This window comes from Neoarius graeffei, chromosome 21 (assembly GCF_027579695.1).
Source record: "Neoarius graeffei isolate fNeoGra1 chromosome 21, fNeoGra1.pri, whole genome shotgun sequence".
Lineage (NCBI taxonomy): Eukaryota > Metazoa > Chordata > Actinopteri > Siluriformes > Ariidae > Neoarius > Neoarius graeffei.
Window position 1 is genome coordinate 11,252,107 of NC_083589.1, and position 16,275 is coordinate 11,268,381.

General features: G+C 44.9%; 1 protein-coding gene across 3 annotated transcripts in view; it reads left to right on the forward strand.

Annotated features, from left to right (window-relative positions):
• Window positions 1-16,275, forward strand: part of slco1c1 (solute carrier organic anion transporter family, member 1C1) — a 202,398-nt gene that overhangs the window by 80,499 nt on the left and 105,624 nt on the right. For all 3 annotated transcript variants that reach the window (XM_060903857.1, XM_060903859.1, XM_060903860.1), the window contains 2 exons: window positions 8,531-8,652; window positions 8,810-8,956. In XM_060903857.1, the coding sequence (XP_060759840.1) occupies window positions 8,531-8,652; window positions 8,810-8,956 (269 nt within the window). The remainder of the gene's footprint in view (window positions 1-8,530; window positions 8,653-8,809; window positions 8,957-16,275) is intronic.

Here is a 16,275-nt window from a genome sequence, read left to right on the forward strand (position 1 = left end):
TTGTCTGCATCTCTGGCAAAATGAGGCTCAGCACTGGCGAAGACAATAGTACACTACATTAAAGAACTTTTACATTTTCCCTGGTAGCCATTATATTTTTTGCAGAAGGCTAGCAGAAACTTCAAAGTTGCTTCAACCTTACTTCAAGGTTGCTGTCTCCTTACAGGGGAGTGAAGACATTTTTATATCCTCTATATATACAGGATATGCCATTTGTTTATTAAATCTTACACAAATATTAAATTAAATACAAAATATTCAGTTAATGGGCGGCACAGTGACACCACTGTGCCGCCCATTAACTGAATATTTTGTATTTAATTTAATATTTAATTGTGTAAGATTTAATAAACAAGTGGTTAGTGCTGTTGCCTCACAGCAAGAAGGTCCGGGTTTGAGCCCCGTGGCCGGCAAGGGCCTTTCTGTGCAGAGTTTGCATGTTCTCCCTGTGTCCGCGTGGGTTTCCCCCACAGTCCAAAGACATGCAGGTTAGGTTAACTGGTGACTCTAAAATTGACCGTAGGTGTGAATCTGAGTGTGAATGGTTGTCTGTGTCTATGTGTCAGCCCTGTGATGACCTTGCAACTTGTCCAGGGTGTACCCTGCCTCTTGCCCGTAGTCAGCTGGGATAGGCTCCAGCTTGCCTGCGACCCTGTAGAAGGATAAAGCGGCTAGAGATAATGAGATGAGAGCTTTAAAGTTTGTGAGCCCTTTAGAATTTTCTATATTTCTGCATAAATATAACCTAAAACTGTGAGTTGGCCTAGTGGTTAGCGTGTCCACCTCTTGATCGGGAGTTCTATTCACGGTCGGGTCATACCAAAGACCATCATAAAAATCATACCTTCTGGCAAGGCATGCTACAATACAGATGCAAGTGGGGAGTCAAACTCTTGCAGTTACCAGAGGACTAGCCCCCCACTGTAACCCTAGCTATGTAATAGGCGAGAGGCCGAGTGCGACGGAGATCGGCACCACCCTATGTGCCACATGGTGTGGGAAGGACTTTGATGACCGAAGACATCATCAGATTTTCATACAAGTCCTAGAACCCAGTTAAACAAATAAGACAAATATATTATGCTTGGTTTATTTATTGGGGAAAATGATCCAATATTACATATCTGTGAGTGGCAGAAGTATGTGAACCTCTAGGATTAGCAGTTAATTTGAAGGTGAAATTAGAGTCAGGTGTTTTCAATCAATGGGATGACAATCAGGTGTGAGTGGGCACCCTGTTTTATTTAAAGAACAGGGATCTATCAAAGTCTGACCTTCATAACACATTTGTGGAAATATATCATGGCACGAACAAAGAAGATTTCTGAGGACCTCAGAAAAAGTGTTGTTGATGCTCATCAGGCTGGAAAAAGTTACAAAACCATCTCTAAAGAGTTTGGACTCCAATCCACAGTCAGAAAGATTGTGTACAAATGGAGGAAATTCAAGACCATTGTTACCCTCCCCAGGAGTGGTCGACCAACAAAGATCACTCCAAGAGCAAGGCGTGCAATAGTTGGCGAGGTCACAAAGGACCCCAGGGTAACTTCTAAGCAACTGAAGGCCTCTCTCACATTGGCTAATGTTAATGTTCATGAGTCCACCATCAGAAGAACACTGAACAACAGTGGTGTGCATGGCAGGGTTGCGAGGAGAAAGACACTGCTCTCCAAAAAGAACATTGCTGCTCGTCTGCAGTTTGCTAAAGATCATGTGGACAAGCCAGAAGGCTATTGGAAAAATGTTTTGTGGATGGATGAGACCAAAATAGAACTTTTTGGTTGAAATGGGAAGTGCTATGTTTGGAAAAAGGAAAACACTGCATTCCAGCATAAGAACCTTATCCCATCTGTGAAACATGGTGGTGGTAGTATCATGGGTTGGGACTGTTTTGCTGCTTCTGGGCCAGGACAGCTTGCCATTATTGATGGAACAATGAATTTTGAATTATACCAGTGAATTCTAAAGGAAAATGTCAGGACATCTGTCCATGAACTGAATCTCAAGAGAAGGTTGGTCATGCAGCAAGACAACGACCCTAAGCACACAAGTCGTTCTACCAAAGAATGGTTAAAGAAGAATAAAGTTAATGTTATGGAATGGCCAAATCAAAGTCCTGACCTTAATCCAATCAAAATGTTGTGGGAGGACCTGAAGCGAGCAGTTCATGTGAGGAAACCCACCAACATCCCAGAGTTGAAGCTGTTCTGTATGGAGGAATGGGCTAAAATTCCTCCAAGCCGGTGTGCAGGACTGATCAACAGTTACCGGAAATGTTTAGTTGCAGTTATTGCTGCACAAGGGGGTCACACCAGATACTGAAAGCAAAGGTTCACATACTTTTGCCACTTACAGATATGTAATATTGGATCATTTTCCTCAATAAGTAAATGACCAAGTATCATATTTTTGTCTTATTTGTTTAACTGGGTTCTCTTTATCTACTTTTAGGATGTGTGTGAAAATCTGACGATGTTTTAGGTCATATTTATGTAGAAATATAGAAAATTCTAAAGGGGTCACAAACCACTGTGTGTGTGCGCGCGTATGTATGTACACACACACACACACAGTGAATTGCAAAGCATTTAACTCCGCTGGAACATATTCAATTTGTTTGAATAGCAAATGATATCAGTATTTTCACTGTAAACTCATTTTCTCTTACAGATAGTTTTCAAAGTCAAAATTAATTATTCACCAGCAAGTATTTTAAAAAGCTCCCATTTTCTGAACAAAAGCTACTTTAGTTAAACTGTTATTGCAGAGACTGTCAGTCTGAAGGAAAGGGGTGAAAACAAAGGCGTAGGAGTATTCTATGGAAGTTAAAGTAACAACATTTCTTAAATTTAGGAATGGGGGTAAAATTATATCTTGGAGGTTGGATATCTCAGTAAGCACTGTTGGATCAAGAGGGACGAAGGAGAAGTTGTGTCGCACAACTCAAGCACTACCTCACTGCTGTCCTTAAAACTCAACTCACAAACAAGCCAGAGACTAGAGAGGGAAGTCACAGTGAGGCCAAAACTCACTCTAAAGGAGTTAGAGTACAGTGGCTGAAAGTGGAGTGAAAGTGCACCACACACTCATTTCAAGAACTCTGCACATGGACTGTGTGGGATGGTGGCTAGAAAGAAAATGTAGCTCTAAAAGAACCACGGCAAAGCACAGGAGTGACCCAGTGAAGATATGTTTGATGACACAGAGAACAAGATACTGTATTTGGGCAAGTTTCAAAGTGCTGTGTATGGTACAAACAAAATGCAGGCCATACCGCAATTAAAACCATCCCTATAGTGAAATATTGTGGTGGCAGGATCATTCTCTGGGAACACCGTTTGAAATTTTCAGTCAACAAACAGCATCCATCCAACCTGTATTACCTGAAATAAATCTGCCAAGAACAATGGGTGAAAACCACTCCCAGTATGCAGAGCTGGTAGGAACTCACTCCAGCCCAGCTTACCCCAACTGTCACAGTCCGGTCCAGTCCATCCATGCCTTAGATTGTGGGACTTCCACGCCAGATCCAGGACAGGAATTCAGTCCTGCCTTGCTGAAGGCCATTTCCTGAAGCGGCACTCCCACACCTGCTACCACTCAAAAAGCCCATCAGCCAGGGCTTTTAAAGAACTGTTTGGAGCTACTCCATTTGCCAGACTGGCTCTTGTAGACTTTCCTTGCCTTGCTACAGCTCATTGGTATTGTGTCTTCTTGATTCCCCCTGCCTGAATTTCTCCTTGTTTTTTTGTCAAGTTTTTCTGTCCAGCTTTTTGTCCCTGTTTTTGCCTGCCTGTTCTTTTGAATTGTGTCTTTTGCTACCTCTGCCTGGATTTCCCTTGTCCCTGTGTTCATCAGTTTTTGTGAAGATTTCTGTCCTGATTTTTGTCCCTGATTGTATCTACCTGCTCCTCTGTGTTTTTGACATCCTGGCCTGTTTTTTGACTACCGATTTTTGCCTGAGCCCTACTATACCTTTGCCTTTCAGCCATCTACTTCATTAAAGAAGTTTTCTCTTTACACTACCTGTTTTCTGAGTCTGCTCTTGGGTCCACACTTCACCTCAGCTCGCCACTCCTGATACCAACACACTTACAGCTGTTACTGTAGAAAATCATGGTTCTACCAAATATAAGTCTGCAGAGGTTGAACATTTTTATATATATTTTTAAATAGGGGCGGCATGGTGGTGTAGTGGTTAGTGCTGTCGCCTCACAGCAAGAAGGTCCGGGTTCGAGCCCCGTGGCCGGCGAGGGCCTTTCTGTGCAGAGTTTGCATGTTGTCCGCGTGGGTTTCCTCCGGGTGCTCCGGTTTCCCCCACAGTCCAAAGACATGCAGGTTAGGTTAACTGGTGACTCTAAATTGACCCTAGGTGTGAATGGTTGTCTGTGTCTATGTGTCAGTTCTGTGATGACCTGGTGACTTGTCCAGGGTGTACCCTGCCTTTTGCCTGTAGTCAGCTGGGATAGGCTCTAGCTTGCCTGTGACCCTGTAGAACAGGATAAAATGGCTAGAGATGATGAGATTTTTAAATATTTGCTGAGAAATAATGAATTTTGGCTTTACTCAAATTTACTTTTGAGCATATTGGTTTGCAGTAAAAATACTGTCTGGGAAAATCTGTTTAAATGTCATTTGTAATCCACAACAAATCACATGACATTTAAGGGGGTTAAATAGTTTTTCAAGGCTCTGTGATTATGTATTTCAATATAAATATCTTGTGTAACTAAAAAAAATAGATGTTAAGGGGAAATAATTGTAGGGCACTGTCACACCTGCGTGTATTGGTGCATGCAACAGACTTTCTCTCTGACTCTCACACATGTTCTGAACAGTGCATGCCACTAATGAATAACACCTGCCTTGGATTAAGGCACAATCAGAGCGCTCATATAAGGACCCTGAATACTCCTGTACTTCACAAAGTATTGCATTGGAAGTCACCATTACCAAGCCTTGTTATCTTGTAGTTTTCCTGGTTTCCTGATTCGTGTTATGTGTTTGTTTTTTTTTATTCCAATATTGTCTAGGCCAGGGGTTTTCAAAGTGTGGGAGAGTCAGCCCCCCCCTCGGAGAGCAAATAAACAACAGCGCCCCCCCCCCCCCCACACACACACACACACACACAATTTTTGTTGTTGCTATACTTAATGTTCCATTCGTATTTTTAAAAAATGGTTGTACACATTTTTAATTTTTTTCTTTTTCACATTTTAAACATCTGTGCTTTTTAAAACATCATTTTTTTTTTTACACATTTTAAACATCTCATAGCATCGTTAGCTAGCACTAGGGTTGCCACCTGTGTCTGACAAAAATCCTGGACATTTCAACCATCCAATCGACCTTTTGGCTTGTAAGCAACGGCGCCCTTCGCACATCTAACCCAAGACAAAAATCGCCCTTCTACGCTGAAATTGTATTGCTCTAATTAGTAAAAATGACGCTTTTGCTAGTTATTTGTTTAGTTAATTGCTTTACATAATATAGTAGCAGGTCTTCATTATTTTGGTTTATTTCCAACAGTTTTTGGTTGTGGACACCTGGGGGCAGTAGTGGGCACAGGTAAAAGGGGAATACATAATTAAGTTCTATTTGCTTATGTGGAATAAAAATAATCTAATTTTTCATTGTATCTAAGAATACCTGAATGTAACAATGTAAGGTGTAGTGTCAAACAGCTTACCTGATTGCTTAGAGTGTGGTGTGTGCTTTGCTTGTGCTTGCCTGTGCCTCTGCTGCTTGCTGCTCTTGGCTAAACAAATACATAGGAGGACATGTAACTGATATAACTGGGCACATACAGGAGTAGGCAGATAAGACTATTTGGATTTCATTTAATTCACCAAAACCTTACCTAATCTTCCATTTATATTTGGTGTTTTTCTTTGCTGCTGCTATGAGTCCTGGCTGATTTTCAATGAATGTCTTGAGGACAACTGAAAGTTTAGCCTGACTTGAAGCTCAGCCTTCACCATTGCAACAGAGTCTGTTTCTTTTATCAGTCCAAGCATCCTCCATTGCCCCTTTTCCACCAAAGCAGTTCCAGGGCTGGTTCGGGGCCAGTGCTTAGTTTGGAACCGGGTTTTCTGTTTCCACTGACAAAGAACTGGCTCTGGGGCCAGAAAAACCGGTTCCAGGCTAGCACCAACTCTCTGCTGGGCCAGAGGAAAGAACCGCTTACGTCAGCGAGGGGGCGGAGTTGTTAAAACCAACAACAAGACCGCGAAAGATCGCCATTTTTAAGCGACAAGAAGCAGCAGCTGTACAAACGCGAAGTCATCCATTATTATTATTGTTGCTTTGATATTCGCGCCAAGGTTTATGTAAACGTAGCGACGTAACTGACGTATACAGCGACGTAACTGACGTATACAGCGACGTAATGACGTGCCTCCGCTTAGCACGGCGAGCTACGGAAAAGCAAACTGGTTCTCAGCTGGCTCGCAAGTTGAAATACACATTTTGCCCATCATCATGTACAAAAAACCGGGACATTCAGTGTCCCGGATTTTTTTTTCCGGGACAGACCATGAAAATCCGGGACAATCAGGAAAAACCGGGACAGGTGGCAACACTAGCTAGCACCTCTTGGCAGACAACACACTGTGGCAGTGGAGCATCTTCAGATCCAGTCCATGAAAATCCAAACTTTAAATAATCATGGTCATACTTCCTTCTTTTTCCAGTCCCCCCAGGATTCTGCAGGCCTTTTTTGTGATTGTTGTGGGCTAAAATGTCTGATGTTGTGGGGGTTTTCCAAAAAAATTGCGATGAAAGTTGCAGTGTTTAGGTTTTTTGTTGCGATTACATTGCGGGAGGAAGTGAAAGTTGCGAGAAATTGTTGCGATTTTCTCTTTTTGTGATTAAAATTGAGTGATATGTTAAATATTAGGTTATTACTGAAAAACTATTGATTAAAAAACAAAAAGACACTGAGAAATGGTCCTATAAACAACTTTACCAATACAAAAGATTGCCAGGACTACAAAAATGCAGAAAAATAGGCTTTACTTATCCAAATGCACCTGTTGGTTCAAAAGTTAAAGTGCAGAGAACCTCACAGCACAACATGAAGTTACCTTAAAATATAATATAAATGCTTCAGCTTTCATGTAAGAAAAAAAAAACTTAATACTAGTACTGTGTGCAGGCAGTATCTCCTGAAGACTAAATTAAACAATAATTTTAAACTAATAAAATAAATGGCTCAGGCTTCATAGAAGAAAAAAAACAATTTGAACAGAATCTCACAGTATGATGCTGAAGCTGCCTAAACAATGGAAAATAAAATACCATTTTGGCAAAAATGTTGGCATCCATTAATTTCTTGTATTAAGTAAAAAAAAATAAAATAAAGTGCACACAGTGCTTCACTGTAAACATCACACACTTTCAGTAACAGAATTTAAGCCTATATAAAACACTGACTCGCACATCATGCAATGTTGCCAGATACTGCTGACGTTTTCCAGTCCAAAATATGTTCAAAACCTGCCAAAATGCACTTAAAACTAATCTGGCAACACTGCGCGCATGCTGCTTCTCTTGAACGTAAACACGGAAGTAAGGCGGAAGGTAGTTTGTCGACGTCACCTCAAGACGACGCCAACGATTGGTCAAATTTGCGGGAAAGTTGCGATGATTGGATATAATTGTAACACCACCCTGAATTTGCAGGGATTGGTTGAATTTGCGCTGAAGTTGCAAATCGCAACATCCTGGAGGCTCTGGGTTTTTTTGCTTGGCCCAAACTCTGTCTCCTCACTCACTGTAGCTTTAGGTACTAAAAATCGATCCATTTTGTCTCTGGTAAAGGCTCCTCACGTTGCGCCCCCCCTGAAGAACTCTGGCGCCCCCCAGGGGGGGCGCGCCCCACACTTTGAAAAGCCCTGGTCTAGGCCGTTTAGCCTGTTTGTGCTTTGCCCGACCCTTTGCCTGTTCCTTGATACAACTGCAGCCTGCCATTTTGGATTGTATGTCTGTTTCCTGTTTCTTTTATAATAAAGACTCTTCTGCAAATACATCCACCTCCTATCTACCTTCATCCCACTGACCATATACTTCCCCTCCACTGCCAGAATACTTCACATGAGTGACAATACTTTGCCTGACTGACAGGCACTTCCACACCTACTGTATGACAGAGACAACTGTGCATGACATCTGCTCTGCAAGAGATGATAGCTATGGATTTTGAACAGATTTCATAAATAATATTCATAAAGGAAAATGTATTTCATTCACCTTTTTTTCATAAATGGAAATACTTTTTTTACTTGACATGGAATAAATTCACCATTTTGGATGCTGTATTTCATGTTATGTCATAAAATAAATTTATAATGTGAAATGTACATCTTTAAGATCTAAGAGGAGGCCTTATGTTTAGGCCTAAATGATTGAAAGTGCAACAAGCATATGTGAAATGCATCAAGCACTAAACCTTGTCACTAATATGCATTTTGCTGTCTCTAACTTATTTTGCCTACTCACCAAAACAACTGAACTGATTGGTTGTATTCAGATACAAGTTTGAAACATCAGTTAGATCTTCAGTGAACTCGACACATAACGTCACACCATGTCCAGCCAGTCCACCTCGAATGCTGCCTGTGGGTAACCACCCCTCTACAGCGTTAAACACAGGTACACTTTACTCAGTTTATGAACATTGGAGTTGGATGTGATGTGTGTACAGTATATTATATATATATATATATATATATATATATCACACACACATTTTTCTATTTAACTGGTTTTGTGAGAATTACTTTTTGTATTTGTATTTTTTTTACATCAGGTTGTGAAAATGAGTCCAAGTTATCCATGTGGATCTATGTATTACTGGGGAACATTTTGCGTGGAATTGGTGAAACTCCAGTACAGCCTTTGGGAATTTCATATATAGATGATCATGCTCCAGATGACAGTGCTGCTTTCTACATTGGTATGAAATGTTTATCTTTCTGCTTTTGGTTTATTGTGATACATAGGCATCATTTATGTGAACAAGGTTTGCTGGATCAAACAGCTATTTTTCATATGCCAGTCAATGCAGATGTGGTTCAGGTGTTTACAGCAAAACTGAATTACTGTTATATTGATATGATTTAAAAATCTGTAACTAAAAAATAGCTCTCTAGCAGCAATATTTTTCGGGCCCTTTCTAACCTATGTGAGGTGGCAGATAACAACGCAGGTGCATATACACAAAAGCACAAATGAGGTCAGAGAACAGGCTGTGGTTAGGCAATGTATAAACAGCATAAACTGGGATAGGCAAAAAAGCAAACGGGGAAAACCAGAAAGAAGATCGAAAACAAGAAAAACTATGAGAAATACAAGGTTTGGTAATGACTGGTGTGAAAAACAGAGCAAATACTTTGCACTGAGCGAGTGGACTGAGAGTCCTTATATACTGTGGCTGTGATTGGGTTCAGTTGTGTGTGATCAGAAGGAAGGTGAGCTTGAAAATGATAGTCCGTGTGTGTTGGGTATTATAGTCAATCACTGGAGGCCATGTTTATAAGCTATGTGGCATTCTGGGAGTTGTAGTTAGACATGTCAGAAATTGTTATTGACCTTACCTTAGTATTGCTAAGCTGCTAACAAACGTGTGTCTGAACATTAGCTCCCACCTGCTGTGCTTCTGTACTCCACCCACGTGGCCTGTAATAAATTGCTCTAAATATACAGTACCAGTCAAAAGTTTGTACACCCCTACTCTACTCATTCATAGGGTTTTTTTTGTATTTTGACTATTTTCCACATTGTAGAACAATACTGAAGACATAAACTATGCAATAACATCTTGAACATACAACATATATGGAAATATGTGGAAAACAAATGTGTGTATAGATAGATAGATAGATAGATAGATAGATAGATAGACTGTGACATCACGAGAGGTTGGCTGGCTCTCAGCGGGAATTTTGGGGTGGGCTCCCCCTGTCAGCAGTGGGGGCGCAGTCCTGGGGTCCTTCCTGGAAGCACGGAGCATTTCTGTTGTGGCCTGGTACTTTTCCACAGCTTCAACAGTCAGTTCAGCTGTGGTTAGGGCTTGTTGGCTGATGAAGCGCTTCGCCTCATATGGCAGGGCTCGAATGTAGTGATCCACGACAATGGCCTCCACTACTGCAGCCACTGTGGTTTTCTCAGGTTCCAGCCATCTCCTCGCGATTCTGGAAAGTTTGTGTATCTGTGCATGGGGAGCCTGGTCTGCTTGAAAGGTCCAGATGTGGAAGCGTTGAGCCATACCGAACTTGGTGAGCCCATGTCGCTGAGGATCTCAGTCTTCAGAGCATCATAGTTCGTAGTCTTGTCAGGGGGTAGGTCTCGGACAGCGTTCAATGATTCTCCTGTTAAAAATGGGGCTAACAGTCCAACCCACTGTGCCTTGGGCCATCCTTCCCTAGTGGCCGTGGCTTCAAAGGTGTGCAAGTATGCAAGTATCAACATCATCTGTAACCCCCATTTTGGAGATAAAATCACTTGCCTTTATTGGGCCAACATTCCGAACAGCCATCTTCTTCTGTAGCTGCAACTCCTCTGCCTTCAGTTGGTTGGCTTTCCTTTGTTCCTCCAGGAGGGCCGCACTCACCTGCATTTGGGCTTGCTGGCCTGCAATAAGGGCCTTCAAAATTTCCTCCATCTTGTTATGCAGAGGGCCTATGGTTAACTGGGAAAATTGAGCAATCAAATGTTCAGTGTCCTGCTCGTACATGCACTATTATTGCTGATTGAAATGTCCACATCCCCCACCATATGTGACATCACAAGAGGTTGGCTGGCTCTCAGCGGGACCCTTCAATCAGTGCAAGGACACAAAGGTTAAAATAAATCAAGATTTTTAATGTTAAGCCAGGAGATTAAACAGAAAAGGTATCTCAAAGTCCAAGGTTCAAATGAAGATGGATTCCCAAAAGTCAAACTCAAACAATGTCTCTGGCTTTAGAACAACAAAGTTATAGGCAGGTTTCCTTCAGTCCAATATCCTTTCCACAGAACAAACAAAATCTTCTGCCTTACTTTGAGTCCAGTCAACAATCCCTGTAGTCTTCGGCCCGGTGGCAGCCCAGTAGCAGGCATTCATAACACAGGTAAGTATTTTGGTGCAAAAATCCCTCAGGTACGAATTCCAGATAAGCAGTTTGATGAATACTCTGCCCAACAGGATCCACTCAGCAGGAGAGTCCATGAACCTCGCTCCTCCCTCCTCCACATTCACACTGGGAGTTTTGAGCTCTCACAAAGCCCTCTTACTCATTAGGCCCTCATTGGCCACAGGTGTGTTGCCATGTTGGGTGTTGAGGGTGAAGTTCCCAACTCCACCACCAGATGGAGTTATAGCTGCTTGTTGTTGGAGCCATCTACATGTGACATAGCGCCCCTCGATGACGCAGCCTCTCGGGATGTCACAACACACACTTTCCCTGATGTGGGTGGAGTACAGAAGCACAGCAGGTGGGAGCTAATGTTCAGACACACGTTTATTACCAGCTTTTCAGCTTTCACTCGGCACTCTAGGATACATACGTGTATACACACACACACACACACACACACACACACATTAATGGACAACAGGTGTAATGACTTGGCCACTCACCTTCCCTGACCCCCCCCCTTCCATTCACAAACTGATGCTTGGCCACGCCCCCACTGCCACATACCCCCACCGCCGACTCAGGCCAGGGAGCCATCCGGCCTGCAGCGGACTCCCCCCCCCCCGACGGGACAGGAAGTCTGCCACCACCATCTGCACCCCCGGCCTCTAGACCACCTCAAATTTAAACAGCTGGAGGGCGAGATACCAACAGGTGATTCACGCGTTGGCATCCTTCATGCGGTGGAGCCACTGGAGGGGCGTGTGGTCTGAACAGAGGGTGAAAGGCCGTCCCAGCAGGTAGTATTGGAGGGTGAGGACTGCCCACTTGATAGGCAGACACTCCTCCTTGATAGTGCTGTACTTGCTTTCACGCATCGAGAGCTTGCAGCTGATGTACAGCACGGGTCGTTCCTCACCCTCCACCTTCTGGGACAGAACAGCCCCTAGCCCCCTGTCCAATGCATCTATCTGTAAAATAAAGGGGAGAGAGAAGTCAGGGGAGTGTAAAATTGGCCCCCCACACAGTGCAGCTTTTACCTTAGAGAAAGCCTGTTGGCAGTGCTCCATCCACTGGACTGGATATGGTGCTCCCTTTTTAGTGAGATCAGTTAGCGGGCTGGTGATGTCTGAATAATTAGGTATGAACCTACGATAGTAGCCAGCCAGCCCCAGGAACTATCTCACCCCCTTTTTGGTCTTGGGTCTCGGGCAGGCCACAATCGCTGCAGTCTTGTTAATTTGGGGACGCACCTACCCATGACCCAAGTGTAAACCCAGGTACCATACTTCCACCCACCCAGTTGCACACTTTTTTCGGTTAGCTGTGAGACCCGCATGCCTCAGTGACTTCAGGATGGCCCTAAGGTGTTCCAGGCGCCGCGGCCAATCATTGCTATAGATAATGATGTCGTTGAGGTACGCTGCCACGTAGGCAGTGTGAGGGCAGAGGATCTTGGCCATGAGCCGCTGGAACATCGTGGGAGCCCCAAATAACCCAAAAGGAAGCTTGATGAATTGGTGTAACTCAAATGGTGTGGAAAAGGCTATTTTCTCTCGGGATAGAGGAATCAAGGGGATCTGCCAATATCCCTTCGTTAGATCCAGTGTCAAATAAAAGCAAGCAGCACTTAATCGATCGAGCAACTCATTAATGCAAGGCATTGGGTATGCGTCAAATTTAGATACTGCATTGACCTTTCTATAGTCCACACAGAACCAGACCAACCTGTCGATCTTGGGAACCAGTACCACCGGACTGCTTCAGTCACTGTGGGACTCCTCGATTATGCCCATTCCGAGCATGGTCTTGAGTTCATCCTGGACCACCTTTTTTTGTGTTAGGTCAAGCGGTAAGGGCGGCTGCGCACCACCACCCCTGGGGGCATCTCAATGTGGTGTTCTATAAGGTGGGTGCAGCTGAGCAGGGGCAAGAACACATCAGAAAATTCCTTCTGCAACTTGGCCACCTCTGTGAGTTGGGCCAGTGAGAGGTGGTCTCCACAAGGGAACAGAGTGGCTTGAGAATTTTTTTTTGTACCTGTGGCCCCAGCTCCGCCTTCTCTGGGACTACTAAAACCAGTGCCACAGGGACCCCCCCCCCCCATTCAAATGTTTTAACAGGTTGAGGTGGTAAATTTGCAATGCCCCACCCCTGTCTGTTCACCTCACCTCATAGTCAACGTCCCCGACTCGCCATGTGACCTCGAAGGGCCCTTGCCACTTGGCAATTAATTTGGACCTCAACGTGGGCAATAATACAAGCACTTTATCTCCCTGTGTGAACTCTCTAAGGCAAGTGCCCCGTCTTACAGTCAGACTTGATGTTCTTGTGCCTGCCGCAAATTCTCCTAGGTTAAGTGAGTGAGTGTGTGGAGTTTTGTGTGCAGATCAAGAATGTATTGGATTTCATTCTTGATAGGCGACTGTCCCTCCTCCCAGTTCTCTCGTAGCATGTCTAAAATGCCACATGGCTTTCACCCATATAATAACTCGAACGGTGAAAAACCTGTGGAGGCTTGCGGGACCTCTCAAACTGTAAATAACGGGCTCGAGACATTTATCCCAATTCCATGCATCCTCATTTAAAAAATTCTGAATTAAGTTTGTGAGTGTCTGATTAAACTGTTCCACTAAGCCATCCATTTGTGGGTGATAGACACTGGTGCAGATAGACTTAATTCCCAATAACCCATACAGCTCATGCAGTGTGTGTAACATAAATGTAGTGCCTTGGTCTGTCAGGATTTCTTTCAGAACCCCGACCCAGGAGATAATACGGAAGAGTGCTTCTGCAATACTGCATGCTGAGGTACTGCGGAGAAGCATCGCTTCCGGATATTGCGTTGCATAGACCACCAGAACTAAAATAAAGCGATATCCCCATGCTGACCGATCTAATGGCCTGACAAGATCCATCCCAATTCTCTCAAAAGTGGTTTTGATTAGAGGGAGAGGGCGCAAAGGTGCTTTTGGAGTGGCTGTGCGATTTACTAATTGGCATTTGCGGCATGCCGCACACCACTGACGGACATTCCCACAAATCCCTGGCCGATAGAAACGGGCCAGTATTCGGGCTAGTGTTTTATCCTGCCCTAAGTGTCCAGTCATGGAATTAAAGTGAGACACATGTAATACAAGTTCTCTATGGCTCTTTGGGATTAACAACTGGGTTATTTGTTCACCGGTTTGAGTGTCCTGCATCACTCAGTACAACCTATCCTTTATAATAGCGAAATAGGGGAAGGCCAGTGTTGCACTTGGCTGGAGAGTTTGACCATTGATTACTCTCACTTGGTCAAATGCATGACACAGAGTCTCATCTCGTGACTGCTCTAATGGGAAATCCTCAAGGGAATCCCCAAGAGAGGGAGGAGGGGTGGGCTGCTCCTCACTCCTCGTATCGCCCTGATGTGGTGCTGAGGTAGATGGCTCTGTGACAGCTTCCCCAGTCAATGCCACACTGGGATCTTCCCATGACGTATTAATGCAGGACCCATGTCTTACTATGTGTTCCATCAGTTTTTTAAACCCTGGCCAATCAGTCCCCAAAATCAGCAAGTGGGTGAGACAAGGATTATCTGCTACCTTTATTCTCTGCTTCTCTACCCAAAATAGAATGTGGACGGACACTAATGGGTAGTTGTGAACATCCCTGTGCACACACAGTACTTTCACCACTTGTGCTCTCCCCAATGCCTCACCTTGCGCCAGGCTTTGGTAGTTTGAGCTCTGGTTACAGCCGGAATCCACCAAGGCATGATCCATATCCCCTTGTATGCATCCCGGTATACGATATGCTCCGGCCCGATTGAGGGCAGTCTCTGGCTCGTCAGGGATCCGGATCACCGCTCCCACCTTCATTGCAGAGCACTGACCTTGCAGATGTCCCAGCTCCCCGCAGTACCAGCACACCGGCCCAGGCTTTCCCTCTGCACCAGTGTTTTGGGCATCACTCACTTGAGGGGGAGAAGACACAGACACGGAAGGGGAAAATGGGAGGACACTACGGGTGTGTTGGGCCAGCTGTGGGGCAGCAGCCCCCACCTCTGCGGTGGGGGAACAGAGCAGGGATGGGAAGCAGAGGGAGAGAAAGAGAAAAGAGGAGAAGAGGCGACACATCCTCCTGCCATGGGAACTGCTGCCAGGTGGTCCTCTGCCAGTTCGATGGCTTGTTCCAGCGACGCTGGGTGATGACACTGGACCCACTCTGCTGTTCCTTCCGGAAGTCGCACAATGAACTGCTTCAGTGTCACCAGGTCGATAATTCCCTCAGCATCACGGTCATCTGCCTTCAGCCACTGCCGGCAAGCATCCTGGAGCTGCTGGCTGAACACAAATGTCTGGCCGACCTCCTCCAACTTCATCGTATGGAAGTGCTGATGCTGTTGTTCCAGGAAGCAGCCAACACGCTGTAGAATGGCTTACTTTTAAGTCGGCGTATATGAGCCCACTGTCGGCGGGGAGCTGCAGCGTGGCAAGCTGCACCTCACCTAGTCAGCAGCGGAAGTAGGCGCACTGCTCGACCGGCCACCCCCACGCTTCAGCTGCTTGCTTGAAGAGCGCAAGGAAGGCTCCTGGATCGTCGTGCGGATGCATCTTCATTAGGGTGAGGTGGGGAGGGTCCGCTGCTGTGCTGGTCGAGGACCCCACCGACGCGAGCAGGTGTTGGAACGCCTGGCAATCTTCTTGCTGGGTCAGCATCAAGGCCTCGAAGCATTGTTCCTGCTCCTTCTGGAGGGCGATCAGTGCTTGATGCTGGTTCTGCTGAGCAGTAGCGAAGGCATGAATGAGGTCCTTGAATGGTGAGGACTCCATGGGCAGGTTCCCTTCTGTACTCCCAGGTTCTGGCACCACTGTGATACTTTCCCTGATGTGGGTGGAGTATAGAAGCACAGCAGGCAGGAGCTATTGTTCAGACACAGCTTTTCAGCTTTCACTCGACACTCCAGGACACGTATTTGTGTGTGTACACACAGTCGTGTTCTGGTCCCAAGCCCCTTCTCTGCTCTCCTACTCCTCTTATGCTCCACCATCACTGCAAGAAGCACACACACATTAATGGACAACAGGTGTAACAACTTGGCCACTCACCTTCCCTGACCCCGCCCTTTATTCACAAACTGACACTAGGCCATGCCCCCTCTGCCACAATATAT